Here is a 15,398-nt window from a genome sequence, read left to right on the forward strand (position 1 = left end):
TTTGTTTACTCTTGTCATCCCACCAGCTTGAAAATTTAAATAATTTTTCTACTTTGTTTTGTTCTTTTCAATATGTATGTTCCAAGAAAATTCCATTCTTTTCTTTTCAGCCTTCCTATAATGCTTCAAGCAATGTATAGTCACTTCCTTTTTATTTTTTAAAAATCATTATGTATGTGGCTCTATACAAAAAGAACTGAGTAGCTTATACTACCTGAAAGTCCATTACCTTGCATCAAAAAGGAAGTAAAATTTCAACCGGTTTTAAAAAGGTACGAAAGTATTAGAAAAGTTCTCTGATTGTAGAACAACCTTAAAAACAGTAACTTAAGGTAGCAAATAAAATAAATACTCTAGGGAAAGATGCTAATATGTTGATCATATAACTAGTTTTAAAAATTTCTATAAGTTTATGCTAGTTAGTTTCCAAAGTTGGGCATAAGGAAAAATGAGATTCAAAGAATTTATTCAGCAGGCCATGTAATCAGATATCTACTAATAGATCAAAACTACCTAGAAAGAGATGTTTATTTTGCAACATGAAGATTTTTGTTTTTGTTATTAAATACACCAATTTTTTTTCCTTGGAGTAAACTATAATATAAGTAGAAAATTTACTTTGTTTGGAAGTGGTTTTTCTTTCACTAAACCACATTGCTTCTCTGCATAACATAACACTCAAAATACTTGATTTAAAATAAGAAAACTTTAGCATATGAACTTCAGGATTATTAATAGTTTCTCATTAAAAATGCAAAGACAAATATGATTCATATGCTAGTTTATTTATCTTATTATTGAGAGATAATTTCATGATGACAGTTATCAATAATCAATTATAATATCAAGAAATTCAAAGAACAAAATCTTGCAGAGACCACGTTTTTTGTATTTGGATTTAAAAAGTATGTGATCTCATTTTCACATACCAAGCTGAGAGGCCATTTAGACATCTCTTTGCTAATTTTTGCTTACTGCTGTAGGGAAGATGATTTCCCATGAACTTTAAATATCTCATTCATGTCTACCATTGTCGAAAAAGAGAAGGAAGACGAGGAGGCCAAAAGAAGCAGCAGGACAGAGAAAACACCACATGGATTCAAGAGTTGAGATAACTGACAGTAAAATATATGCTCTTTGGTTAGCAAAGCAAAAAGGGGGAAAGTATTGCATACATGATAGATACACACTAGCATTCTAAAGCAGGAGACAAGAATGTCAAGAGTGTATTCTTCCCCCACTGCCAGATGGAAGGGCTATTATTATAAATGAAAGGCAGCAGTAGTGGATGCCAGGCACTTTTCTTGTGTGCCAGATTCTAAAGTCCAGATGTAAGCAGGTTACCCCTGAGACAGGACAGGCTTCAGTTCCCGCAGCAGAACAGAGCCAATCACAGTTTTCTCAGTGTTTATGATAAGCTGGGCTGTAGAGCCTTCCTTCAGTTCCACTGTGACTAGCATCAGTGACCCACTGTGCACAGTTTTAGCTGCAAACCTGGAAGAGAAAAAGGAGAGACCTTTTATCATGAGATGGGGAGGGAAAAGGAGATAGCATACATTCAAATAGGATTAAAATAACTCTTTTTTGTCAAATGAAATAATTTGCTGCAGGCTCCCTATTGCCAAAAACCCAAAGCCAAACATTTTTCTGAAAAATCAATAAACTGTCCAGCCCATGCTAACCACAAGCAGGTAATTTTAGTGCACATTTAAAACAGAACAGAAAAAGGAAGTCTATTTTACTTATTAGTTTAAACAATAGATGCATGTGAATAATTCTCCATTACAATATATTTGAGAATCATTCATCCACTTGGTATTTAACATTTCACCATGCATAAGGACATTTTAAATAAGCCATTGTATTTTTATTTTTAAAACATGTTAAGAAAAGGTACCTTTCTCAAGGAGCTTCAAAATTTTACTCCTCATATCTGAAAATGATTATGTAATAAGTTAGATAATTTTATGTACATTATAAATTCTTACTGTTTCAATGAATTCACTCATGTAAAAATATTCAAATTAAATCTCTAATGTTAATGATGACATGAAACAAAATCACGTGACAGCTAAGTGCAACCTCATGCTTCCCTTTTTCTTTGTTTTGAAATGTTTAGAACATTAGATCTTTCTTTTTGCTTTAGAGTGTAACGGAGGAAACTGGAGGTCTAATGCTCTAACTAAATTCCAAGACATGATGAACCTACTGATTACATGGAATTAAAAGCAAAACTAGCCTTTTAGGCACTGCAATTGACTGAAAAGCCGTTGCAGGCATAGTGAACTTCTGTCAATCCTGCTAATTCATTCTGCACACACAGTTGAGCCTCAGGGTCACGAAGGAAGAGGACAGGAACCTCCCAAGCCTCCGTTTTCCACATGGAGCATGTTCCACACACTTTTTGGGGGAGGGGGTTTGATTGCAGGGATGACTGGAGAAAAACAAAGTTGCTGCACATGAGCTTTTGAAAACACTAACAAGTGTAGAGCAGGTCTGTGACCTGCTGTGACCCCACTTTGCAGGGCCAATCCCCTTGCCCCTTTCTATATGACACGTGTCTGAATCTGAGCCATCTGCCTCAATTTGCGCAACATCTTCAGCCACAATGGCACCCAGTTAGCCCTGACAACAGCTCACAATACATAAAAATAAAACTGCCGTGATAACAGCACGCTGCGGACTATTCAAGAGCAAACCAACTGGTCAGTGTCTCATGTCTGACAATTAGCATGGGCCTTGCACAGAGCCCACGGTGTCCACAGGGATCTGTTTAATTACCATCAACATAAAAGAGGGAGTTTATCAGGAGACACTCAGAAAAACTTCACTCCCGACTTAATTAAAATATTAGCCACTTAAGCAGGAAGCAGATTCTCTTTAAATGAAAAGTAATTTTTTTTTTGGGTTTTTAAAAAAATAACATCAAGATCTCATAACACATTAATTTTTTTAAAACCAAAGAAGCCATTTTTGGACAAATAAAATCATGAACTAGGTTTTCCAACAATAATTAGAATAATGTATCAAAACCAAAACAGATATGCTAATTTTACTAAATTTCAAATATTATAAACACTTTGAAGTTGTGTTTTAAAATGTTAGCTAATGGGCTATCAACAAAATATGTTAGAAAATCTTCCTAGTCATTTATTTGTGCACTCTACAAGCATGCTGAAAACTTCCAAGGAATCTGACAGAGCAGTATTCCTACTGAGAGAAGCAATTGTAAGTAACCAGTTTAGGAATACAAATCGTACCAATGTTTTTAAAGAGGTTTTTATAAACCTCTTAACACACACATCCATCTGCTTTTCAGATGTACACGAGAGATTATGAACTAGGTACCTCGATTTCATCTTTGAGAAACATAAAGATCACCAGCCCTAAAATGATCTCTCTTTTCTAAGGCTCCTCACAGGTTTATGCATTTCTTTTGTCTAAATTTTTCAGGCTCTTCTGCTTCATAGGAGAATGCTGTTTCTATATTCCTGTAAAACCACGTCACCAAAGGATATAAGGTGGCTCTATTTTCCCATTCATTTATGCAACTTTTCCCACAGATTTGGTCATCACGTGTGTAATTCACTCAACAAATATTTCAACAGAGGTCCCTATTTCTGACAGGGTTATAATTATGTAAACAATAGTCTTATTAGTCCCTTTATTTACTTAACACTTGTGCCTTGGGACCACAGAGAAGGAGATTATGCCTGAATAGGAACACAAAAGCACTGTTGTTTGAATTTCAGGGTTGCACAGCCCCAAGGCACATTTTATCTATTTTCTATTAAAAAACTTAGAGTTAATGTTACAATTAATATAAAGTTGGCAGAAACAAATGTCAATTTTGGTGTCAGTATGTTGACAGAGATTAGAATTAGTATCTTGGACATATTTTTGAAATCCTATTGCCACAAAAGTCTCAGTACTATAAAGAATAGGGGTATGAAAGAAAAGAGGCATTTGCTTACACTGCAATGGAAACACGCTAAGCAAATCATCCTAGCAACAGAATCCGCTAGCTGGTGTAAAAGCTACTGCTTTTATTAACTAGGTCTCTATGTTCTAGTGGGCACAAATGGTGGAAGCAATGTTTTAAAGTGGAAGACTAGAAGATCAGATGTTCTGACATTCTCATTTCACAGTTCAGAAAGGATATATTTAATTGGAACACAGCATGATATATTGGTTTGTTTTGGCCCTCGGAAGGCAAAAACCACCACCCCAGATTTATTCATCATTTAACTCCTGCACAGGCTATGCTTCAACATACATGCAAAAAATAGTTATGGAAAGAGTTCTAATTCATAAGTAATAAATGGCTAGCTTTGGGATGTCAGAAACATTGATTATAAAATCAGCGTGGGTCAGGTATTTATATACTAAACTTAATGGCTGACATCAGAACCTCTGTCCTTGGCCTTGAGCTAAGATCACGCCGTGACAAAATTTTTTCAAAAGGCATGAGACATTTTTGATCACTATAATGATGATAGCAGCTATCATTTGTTAAGCACTTACTGTGTTCTGGCAGTGGGTTCTAAGTGCTTCACTGGAATTATTTCATTTAATCCTATGAGGCAGGTCACTTTACGGATGAGAGAAGCGAGGCCCAGAGAAGTTGAAGAACTTCTTCAGGGCCACACACCAAATTTCTGGTTGAGCAGAAATCTGAACCCAAGCATTCTGATTCCAGGTCACACAAATTATCTTCATATATACAAAAATGCACCCTTAATAATTTGTTTTTATCGGTCAACAGATAGTTTTTCCTATTTACCTAATATGCACATAATCTATTATTCCAAAAACATTAAGAAGGAAGAGTCCTCTTTTCAAAAATTGTTTACTTGACTTGTAGTAATGTGTAATTCAAAGCATGCGGACTTGATTCCTCATCATATTTTACGTTTCTGCCTTTAAAGATTTAAAACATTTTAAATATCCCCTACTCTCCTCTCCCTAAAGAGACACCAGCAATGAAAAATACAAAGCCTTTTTGAATGGAGCTGTAACACAGGGAGGGACTACGGGGAGACCAATCAACCTCGAAAAGCAGTAACACCACAAATGAGAACAAATAAGTGGGATGACAGTTAAAGATGTATTGCCTATGTATGATGGGCTCCATGCTATTAAAAGGATGCCATTTAGATATTTTTCATTTCATTCTACCACCAACCACTTGCTGTTTGTAATCACCAACTGAGAAGGTAAAACTGTTTGGCTGTATCTGTATTTCATCTTATTAAATGTCTCTTTGTCTATTATCTCCAGCAATTGACATTTAATCTTTGAAGCCTATAAGAATTCTTAAGATTTACAAAAAAGACAGAATAAGCTGGTTGTCAAAGGGAAATAAAAAAAGTTTCACTCTTCTTAAAAAGTTATTTTGTCTTAACTATAGTCATAATTATAAAAACAGACCAAATAGCAACAACAAATTTGAAAAAAATCTAATATCTATAATACACAGATTTATTCCCCATGCACTTAAACTATACTTTTTAAGATTTGTAACAAACTGGCTATAAATCATACATGTTCTTTGTTAGAAGGCAAAGATATCCTATAATTCAATTGTTCTAACAATTAACATTAACAGTACAACATGAATTTAAAAGTATTTATCTGAGAGGCTGCGTCAGTCTCCAGGGTAGTCACAAACATAACATTTTTTACACAGAATCAGATTTGCTATACTTAATGCAACAGCTCTAAGACATGCTTTTTCTTCTCTTGGATAGTCTTCCTGGTTTCTGATTTTTCTATTCTGAGTTCAATTTTCTTGTGCTTTCTGTTCTACTGGTTACCAGAAGCTGTGACAATGACCCACTCAGGCTAAAACTTTTTTTTTTTTTGTACTCTGTACATGAAGCCTTCAATTACTGCCTGCTGAAGCAGACAGAATCCTATTAGTAAGAAAGACGATCACAAGATGCAGTGCCCTGCCCTAGCTGTATAAAAATAATTAGTCTAAAGTTGACAAATGTGTAATGAAGTCGCACGATCATTATATGTAAGAAATACTGGTTGGAATAAGCCTCCTAAACATCAATACCAAAGCGTAGTGATTTGGAGCGCTATCTGCCAAAGGATTTAAAATTACAAATCTTTATTACCTTGAGTTGATATAGTAGAACGTTTTAAACAGGCAGAGAATTTGTAAGTTGTAAAAAATTCTAATTTGTTGACTATAAAATTGCATTTTAAAGTTAAATCATTACACTATTGAATTAACAGTGAAGGACAAAAAAAGCATTTACACGTGATTTAGGTTTAGAGAATTTACACAAAGCAATGTATTTTTCCCAATTATTTAAAAAATCACCTAACAATATTGTAGTATTTTCCCCTAACATTCAAATGAGAAAAGTTAAAATAAAAAATAAACAACCACCATAATTTAGGACTCTCTAGTTTCTACTCTAGTCTTCAGAGATGGTATAAAAAAGTATTCCCCACAATATCAGGCCAATGATGCATTCTCTTTCTTTATACAGGAAAGCTAAAAAATCTAACTGCCCTTGTTTAAAGAAGACATAAAACATCCCAGTTATTTCAGAGCATTTTTGGTTTGTCTGGTGGAGGTGGGGTGAGATGGGGTTAACAAGAGAAAACTAGTAGTAAAACAAATAAATTCTTACCCCATTATCTTTGATTCCTTACAAAATTGTCAACCCAGAAGGAAAAGCAACAAGAACACCTTTCTTTCATTTTTACGTGAAACAGTTACAGATTCCCATTAGTAAAATTGCTGTATTAGAGGACATTAAATGGTGAACTTAAAACTTAAATAGAGAATGTTTTAAAGTAAAAATCAGCTGTGCAGTTTGGTTACTTCTGAAATATCCAAATATGCTTTTTGTGTGAAAATTAACTGAGGTCCGCATTTGTTTGTCAATGAACCGATGCCCAGGGCCTGCAGAGTTCAAAGCAGTCAGATAAAAAAGCAGTGCTGTCCTCTAGTGGACAGCCACCAACCTGAGAAAGAACTGTTTTGATTATTAAGAGGTTCTACAAATCTTCAGTCCTGTTTGAGACTCAAAATTTGTCATATTGTAGAAAAGACCTGAGCCTGATAGTTTTATACTTAAAACCGTTTATACAAAATTTTGTTTCTGTTTATACAATGAAAAAGGTTGACAGTAGTATCAGGGCTTATAAAATTAGGGCAACAAGACGTCCAATGTTATTTGGAAAGCAAAAATTATAAATTCTCCAAAATTACCCAGAATTTAAATCCCACATAGTTACCAACAGAGAAGAAAACAACTAACAAACAAAAACAGCAACTCAAAAGTTAATAAATCTAAGAATAGAGAAAGGGAAATATTAGAGACCCCATCAAGAAGTGTCTTTGCCATTTGTGTTTGCAACCCTAGCACTAGCAAAATCTGTCACAAAGGCCTCCAAAAAAATACTAAGTGAAGGAGTTACACATTATAGATCTTTTTAGGATACCAAAAATAATGTGTACCAGTATTTCCCCTATTAACAACCTTTAAACAGGTATGCAATAACAGTGATTAACTGGGTGAGTTTAAGGCCTAGAAATGAAACAAGTTGGCCAGGCATGGTGGCGCATGCTTGTAATCCCAACACTTTGGGAAACCAAAGCGGGAGGATTGCTTGAGCCCAGGAGTTCAAGACCAGCCTGGGCAACGTAAGGACACCCTGTCTCTACAAAAAAAAAAAAAAAAAAAATTAGCTGGGCATGGTGGCATGCACTTGTAGTCTTAGCTACTCAGCAGGCTGAGGCAGGATGATTGCCTGAGCCCACTTCCAGGTTGCAGTGAGCTATAACTGTGCCACTGCACTCCAGCCTGGGCAACAGAGTGAGACCCTGTCTTAAAAGAAAAAAAAAAAAAGAAATAAAACAAGTTGTTTTTTACCTGTACTTGAATTAAATAATAAGACTTTTATTTTAAACCTGAAATAAACTGTCTTTATGTGTGTTGATAAATTAAAAAGTTGACTACTTGGTTGCCAATGGATACACTGTTTCACTCACAGCACCAGGCTTTCCTAATAGTTAAGGACTTGGTGACAATAGTAAAACAACATTTATTTGACTAAGATTGTAATTATCCACAAGTTGCATATGGTAAAAGCTTGTAAATTTAAAAAGTGACAGGATAAACAAAATCCAAATTACTAATTAAGATATATGGGGGGGAGGGGGAAGGAATATCAGTAGTGAATACAAGTTAATAATGAAAGTTGCTCCAGAATCTTACTGAATAAGCTAAGAACTAAAATAGAATCATGGCAGAGACAGGACGTTCTGTCTTCAATCAAATTTCACATTTTCTCCTCAGAGGTTTAATTTGTGGTTCATGAAAAGGCAAAATGAGTAGGTAAGTGTGACAACTTTTTCAACAATATTATTGTATACAAATGTCAGGATTTCTGACTATGGGTGAAAATGTGAGATGGCCGAGACTGCTGAAAGACATACACAGTTATGGTCTAAGACTGTTTCATAGACACTGCTCTAATGTGCTCCTGTAATGGACAATACACTATCTTGCTGGAACACTCTGGGATATGTGTAAGACAAATTAAACCAAACATCTCATCTACTGGCATCCCTTACTGACTAATCAGTAAAAAATAAAACATATAAACATAGGAAAAAATATTTTGAAATGTGTCATGTGGCATTACAGCTTGATAATTCAGGGCAGCCTCAAACTGTGGACTTTGGAACATTTGCCTCCTAACCACTCGGAGTGCTGCCTAAAATAGAGATTCCTGGGCTCTGTCTCAGATTTACTGAAGCTGAGTTTTTGGGGTGGGTTCCAGAAATCTGAGTTTTACACAAACTCACACATGATTTTTTTGTACAGAAAAACCTTAGCGATTTCGGAGCTACAGGTTTTTTGTTTTCTGCTTTTTGGCCACTGCACTTACTCCTTAGTGCTGTTATCAGAGGACATGCAATGTAATAAAAGCAAGGCACCTCAGTTTCCACAACGTTGAACACAAACCTCCTTCCTAAACCCTTCCTGGATATTTCACAGAGAATCACATGAAAGCTTTCCTGGCCCTGAATGTACCCGGGATCCCCACAGCTAATGCTTCTAATCTCCTACCTTCGAACACATGAGGTCTTGCCCTTTCCCCTTTGCAGTCCATTCATACACTGGTTTAATGCTGTCCATTGTGCCCTTGGGATACACTTTATTTATGTATTCGTTTACTAGTATTGTCTTAAGTAATATGCATTAAGACCTTCACAATGTATAGTATATCTCATTAAAATAAATTTGAATATCTTACACAGGAAATAAAGATATTCAGCTACATATTTAATATATGCTTTTTGATGATGACGGACCTTCTCATTTTTGTAATACTGCTTGTCATGCGTTAACTGTAATTTGGAAAACAGATTGACACAATGACCATAATTCTGAATCTTTTTTTTTTTTTTTTTTTGAGATGGAGTCTCCCTCTGTTGCCCAGGATGCAGTGCAGTGGTGCCATCTTGGCTCACTGCAACCTCTCCTCCTGGGTTCAAGCAATTCTCCTGTCTCAGCCTCCCGAGTAGCTGGGATTACAGGCGCCTGCCACCAAGCCTGGCTATTTTTTTTTTTGTATATTTAGTAGAGACGGGGTTTCACCACGTTGGCCAGGCTGGTCTTGAACTCCTGACCTCAAGTGATCTGCCTGCCTTGGCCTCCCAAAGTGCTGGGATTATGGGCGTGAGCCACCATGCCTGGCCACTTTATATCTCAGTAAGATGATTTTGTTCTCAAAGAGCAGGTTTTTAAAGTAAGTATGACAGAAATGAAGATAAAGATGAGTCTCTCAATAGTATACTGTTTGGCTCTGACCCTATCACTCATTTAGAAAATTACAACTAAAAATCATATAATCTAACAGGAGAGCTGCTTTCTCAATTGATCTTTAAAAGTGTTAACAAAATAAAAAATGTTTCTGGTTTTTGAAGTGAATTTCATAAAACCTGTGTGCCTTTAATTGGCTTTTCTTAATGAGGGCCATTTTGTGTTGCTGTGTTAGGAATCATTTTCTATTAAGTGTTCAATTAAAAGTTGTACTTTATACCATTACATACTTCTCCACATTAATAAAGGTTCACTTTTCCTTAGATAATTCTTATACTAAGTATTTCTTTACCTGGCATTTAATACAAAAATATATAAAATTTGAAGAGTAGTAGAAATAAAGTATTCCAAAATTAGGCAATGGAAACTCTATTAATTAAAGGGTTAGAACGAATACACTAATTCTTATTAAAAGTCCTCTCAGAAAGAAAAGATCCTGAAAAATTAAATAGAACATAAGCCAGCCAAGAGTAACTTATCATATTGAAAATTTTAATCTCTTAAAGTACTAGTAGTAAAAGTGCTTTTCATACTTGGTGTTTTTAAAAATAATCCTAAACTGATTACCATTAATAAATATTAGAGTGGCTTTGGTCCCACTCTTTATAAACTCAAAAACATAACTATCACAAAAGAATAAGGGAATCATTCAAAATCTCATAGGGATTTCAATTTTATCATTAGCAATTAAATAATATATAAACTTAGATATAGAAATGTATTAATTCCATAGGGTAGGGTAATATAATATGGAACACTATAGTTAAAAAACATTTATTTCAATAAACAGTTAATTTATATTATTATAATGTAAACACTAATTCCTATTTCATTTTAAATGAAATTAAGAAAAGCAAAAAAAAACCGTACAAAAGTACAGTTTTATTAACAATTGTTTATTTTTGTTTTAATTGCTGTTAGCAAAAAGAATGAGAAAAAGTGTTACATACACAGGATAATAATTTATGTCAATATCTGTATAAAAATACAAATAACTTTAGGTGTTTGTTACCTAGAAGCTTTCTAAAATTTAGAAATTTAAAATTTAAAATTATTACAGCCATACTTTAGCTATAAAAGCACATATGAAATATTTTTCAATTCAGTATGGTGGGACTTGAGAAGCAAGTTAAGACAGCACAGCCTATTCTTAAGTATCTACAGGTATTTTATTGACTTTTGACTCTGTAGTAACTTGGGCCCTCCCCCAGGTTACAGGGCCAAACACCAGACCATTGATGATACGGCTAGAACAGAAAAGCCTCAAGACACTGTGGATGAGTATGAGGACCACGAACATTAAGTTTTGGGTTCAATCTCTGCACTCCAAAGTCAAATATAAATGGTTCTTAGTTGTGTGTCTCCTCTGCATTAGCATGGACAATTGAGAATTGATTGTAATTTTAATTTAAATCATTTGAGCAGGTTATTACAGGTATTACATTCCAAACCAGCAAGACAAGTTACTGGCAAACTAATAAGAATTATACAACTGTGCTAAGGGTCCCTCTAAGTCTATCTCCCAATAGGAAGACAGCCTTCATTTTATGTGGCTTTGTAACTTCACTTTTCTTCTTCTTTCTTTTCTCTTTTTTTGAGACAGGGTCTCACTCTGTCACCCAGGCTGGAGTGCAATGGTGTGATCACAGCTCCCTATGGTCTTGACCTCCATTGGGCTCAGGCGATCCTCCTACCTCAGCTTCCCAAGGAACTGGGACCACAGGCATGTGCCATCATGCCGGCCTAAATTTTATATTTTTTGTAGAGACAGGGTCTCCCTATGTTGCCCAGGCTGGTCTTGAACTCCTGGGCTCAAGAGATCTACCCCCTTTGGCCTCCCAAAGTACTGGGATGACAGATGTAAGCCACCTTGTCCAGCCTTGACATTTTTTCTTCTAAGAAACAAAAATCTAGACAGCTGCCATTGCTTTCAGAAAAGTTAAAAAAAAAAGAAACCCAAAACAACCTATACACAAAACAAAACTAGATGCTCCAGCATAAACAGTGGCTACTCTATATCTTTTTGTACATTACAAAAGAACATACGAAAACAAGACTGCAGTATTGCTGGATACTAGGTGTTTCAGGTAAAATTTCATACTGAAGAAGTTATACTTGATAATACAGCATTTTGGTGTTTTAGCAAATTCAGTAATTCCAAGGACCCATAAATAAAACAAAACAGTTTCTGTTAGAGAAAATTACCTAGGAAAGTGAAAAGAAGTATTTAAAGCAGAATAAAATTAAAACAGGAAAACTCAAAATCAAAATATTTATTTTCACTGAAAAGGCTTTTGTTTACTCTTTTCCCTATTGAACAACATTAACTGATAAATAAGTTGTATTTCTGTGGTGGTCTGTATCATGACCTAACATCCATTTTCTTATTTTATCACCATCCTACGTGAGATAGATCTAGAGCTTGTCATAAACTAAGAAATGAAAGCGACCAGGCGCGGTGGCTCACGCCTGTAATCCCAGCACTTTGGGAGGCCGAGACGGGTGGATCATGAGGTCAGGAAATCGAGACCATCCTGGCTAACACGGTGAAACCCCATCTCTACTAAAAATACAAAAAATTAGCCGGGCGTGGTGCCGGGTGCCTTTAGTCCCAGCTACTCGGGAGGTTGAAGCAGGAGAATGGCGTGAACCCGGGAGGCGGAGCTTGCAGTGAGCCGAGATCGCGCCACTGCGCTCCAGCCTGGGCGACAGAGCGAGACTCTGTCTCAAAAAAAAAAAGGAAATGAAAGCATGAGACCTCTTGAGCAACTTAAAAAAAACAGTACAAGGTAATCTATTTTTCAACTAGTACATGCAGTTTTTATTCCGTCGTGATTAGTACAGTGAAGTTAGGCAACTACGGATACAGTAATGGCAGGTCAGCTCTTCTGAAGTCAAATCTAATGTTCTTTCATAGCTATCACAGAATTTCATTTCAATCCTCCCTCACATTTTTTTTCCTGCCACCCATTTCCAAACACATGAGGAATGTAAAACACATAAGAAGTTATAACTTCCCCAAGATTACCAAGCCCATTAGTGGCAGAGTTAGATCTAAAACCCAAATCACCTGGAGCATTTTTCATATGGGGCCTCTCTTGCTCCTGTGTTAACTTAAAAAAATGTTTTTTTAAGGTCTGCAGGCCTTCCCTTTGATGCTAAATTTGTTTTCTATGATTGATAATTATATAAGAAGGGGCACACTAAATATATAGTCTGTAGATATTTTTAATGGCAGAAGTATGCCTGCCATGAGATGGTTTGCAACAAATTCCCTTAAGCTCACAGAGGACTGTGCAATCACCAAATGGATAAGAGATAATTATTTTTATCTTTACATTCATTTAAAGCCACTGGCATTCACAAAAATAGAAGAGGGCAAACATTAATCACATTTTCTGCTGCCATTCGGGACAAATAACTTGGATCTCATATTTCAGATGCTTGGTGATAGAAAATATTACTGGTCTAAGAAACAGAAGCTGTATTTACCACCATGTTGGTCATCTAGCAGCTCTTTATTTACTGGAAGCAGTCTTAGGGGATGGCTATCAAAAGGAAACCTGTATGTAGTACCCAAACTTCCTCCCTTTCAATTAAAAAAGTCCAACTATACTGCTTTATAGAATAGTTCTTCCTGGACATCTACTGAATCTGGTGAAATAAGATAAACTCTCAACCATCTCATAAACAGCAACTTTATAAATTACCAAGCTATTATAAAATGTGAATATGCTCTGTATATCTTTCAGGAAAGACTATGCCAGTATGATAAGGATGCTCTGAGATGGGAAAGACAGCCTTAATGCAAAGCAATCAACAACTATAACCATCAGGAAAGAAACGGAGTGTGTATATATATGTTTAGGGGTTATTATTTCCAAAGAAAACAATGAATTTAAAATTATATATTTATACATATTCAAGTCATCTCCACCTCCACATCGTGTGTTAGTGAACCTACCTGTGTATATTATCCTGGCCAGAAGGGACTGCACCTACATTGGCTACATTTACAACCTTCTGGAAGATCACAGAGGGAGTGAAATTCTGTGGTGCAGCAATGATTACAGCAGAAGTTTCATTCATTCCTGTTAGCATTCCTGTAAAAGCAAAAGAAGGCTCCCTTTAATTAATTTCTTTTTGAAAATTACATTTACAGAATTTTAAGCTCATGGCCAAAATTTTAACTTTTTTTCAACAAAAGAAACACCACTTTAGGATGTAATTTACAAGATAATTATAAAACTAAAACAAAATGCAATTGTTTCAAAGTTTTTTAAAAATCCTCATTGTATAGGAAAATGTGTAAAAATTCAGTAAAAAATCACTCAATAAATCTAATTTTAAGTATGATAGGATAAAAACTTAGAATCACAAATATGAAACATCAATTTCAGTCTCTTTAAAGTATACTCAATCTGGGGTTTATGTAAACTAGCAAGCTTTTACTTCTTAATAATATATAAATGTATTTGTTACTATTGCTATTTTTTTCTGTTCATTCAAAGATCTCTCACTGCCAAATGCTGCTTGAGAACACATCAAAGTAATTCCAGTATAACTAGCAGCAATACTGATAAATGGCCTCAGTATGACAGATGGAAGTTATCTCAACAGTGACTGGAAGTCACTGAAAATGCACAAGTATTTAGGCTATACTTAGAGATAAAAGTACTTGTCTAGTGAATGGAAAGTGTTTTGCTGACAAAAACACTGATTGAAACTCCTCAAGCAAAAACTTTGAAAAGGAAGGAAAAAATGAGAATGAAAACTCTTAAATCCCAGGGACATTTCAAATAATATTTAGGAAAGAAATTAAGTTAAGCAAAAGCATGAAAAAACACCCATACAGAGTTAATGCAAGACATGCCATTAATATCCAGACCTCCTGTAAAAATGTTCAGTGAACAAATTCAACAACATACCGAACACTTGGAACAAATATTGAAATTTAGTGCCCAGGTTAAAAAACAAATTAATTACAACAAATGCCATCTATTTGGATCTGTGATATAAGTCATAGACATCTAATGGCATCTATTAGAACCAATAACTCTTTGAGATATTTGATATGTGCACAGTAGTTTACAAAATTGATGAAAATAGTAAAAATCTGATTTCATGTTTTCAAAAGACCCTGCACCTTCAGGCATATATACTTAATTTATTTATTTATTGCAAATGAAACCTAAAATTTAAAAGAATCCCTACGATTAACAGTATGAAAACACTAAAGCCTAACATTGTGAAAAGATTTTTGCGGTCAGTTAGAAAATAGAACTATCTAGCTTCTAACAACAAGCATTTTTTACTAACCACTTTCAAACTCTGGGAACACTATGTTCTGTCTTAGACCGTTTAACTTCAACATTAGGCAAAAGCTTTAAAAACTATACAAACAGTCAAACACTGCTTTTAAGTAAAGCACAGTGGCTGACATAACACTGCTGAGAGATGTGTGTACTCATTTAGGATTTAAACCTTCTCCATTAAGCTCTATTGAAGAGCAACTGCTGAATAAATGAATGCAACTATGTT

At 35.1% G+C, this 15,398-nt stretch overlaps 1 protein-coding gene across 3 annotated transcripts in view; it reads right to left on the reverse strand.

The window, feature by feature from the left end:
• Nucleotides 1-764: 764 nt before the first annotated feature.
• Nucleotides 765-15,398, reverse strand: part of AP3B1 (adaptor related protein complex 3 subunit beta 1) — a 290,306-nt gene continuing 275,672 nt past the window's right edge. For 2 of the 3 annotated variants that reach the window (XM_055299187.2, XM_063612139.1), the window contains 2 exons: nt 13,822-13,960; nt 765-1,494 (listed from right to left, as the gene is read on the reverse strand). In XM_055299187.2, coding sequence (XP_055155162.1) covers nt 1,341-1,494; nt 13,822-13,960 — 293 coding nt within the window. In that variant the 3' untranslated portion in view covers nt 765-1,340. Of the gene's footprint in view, nt 1,495-1,897; nt 1,934-13,821; nt 13,961-15,398 lie in introns of all 3 variants that reach the window. The other variant, XM_055299189.2, reaches the window with a different exon arrangement.

Source organism: Symphalangus syndactylus, chromosome 11, assembly GCF_028878055.3.
Source record: "Symphalangus syndactylus isolate Jambi chromosome 11, NHGRI_mSymSyn1-v2.1_pri, whole genome shotgun sequence".
Lineage (NCBI taxonomy): Eukaryota > Metazoa > Chordata > Mammalia > Primates > Hylobatidae > Symphalangus > Symphalangus syndactylus.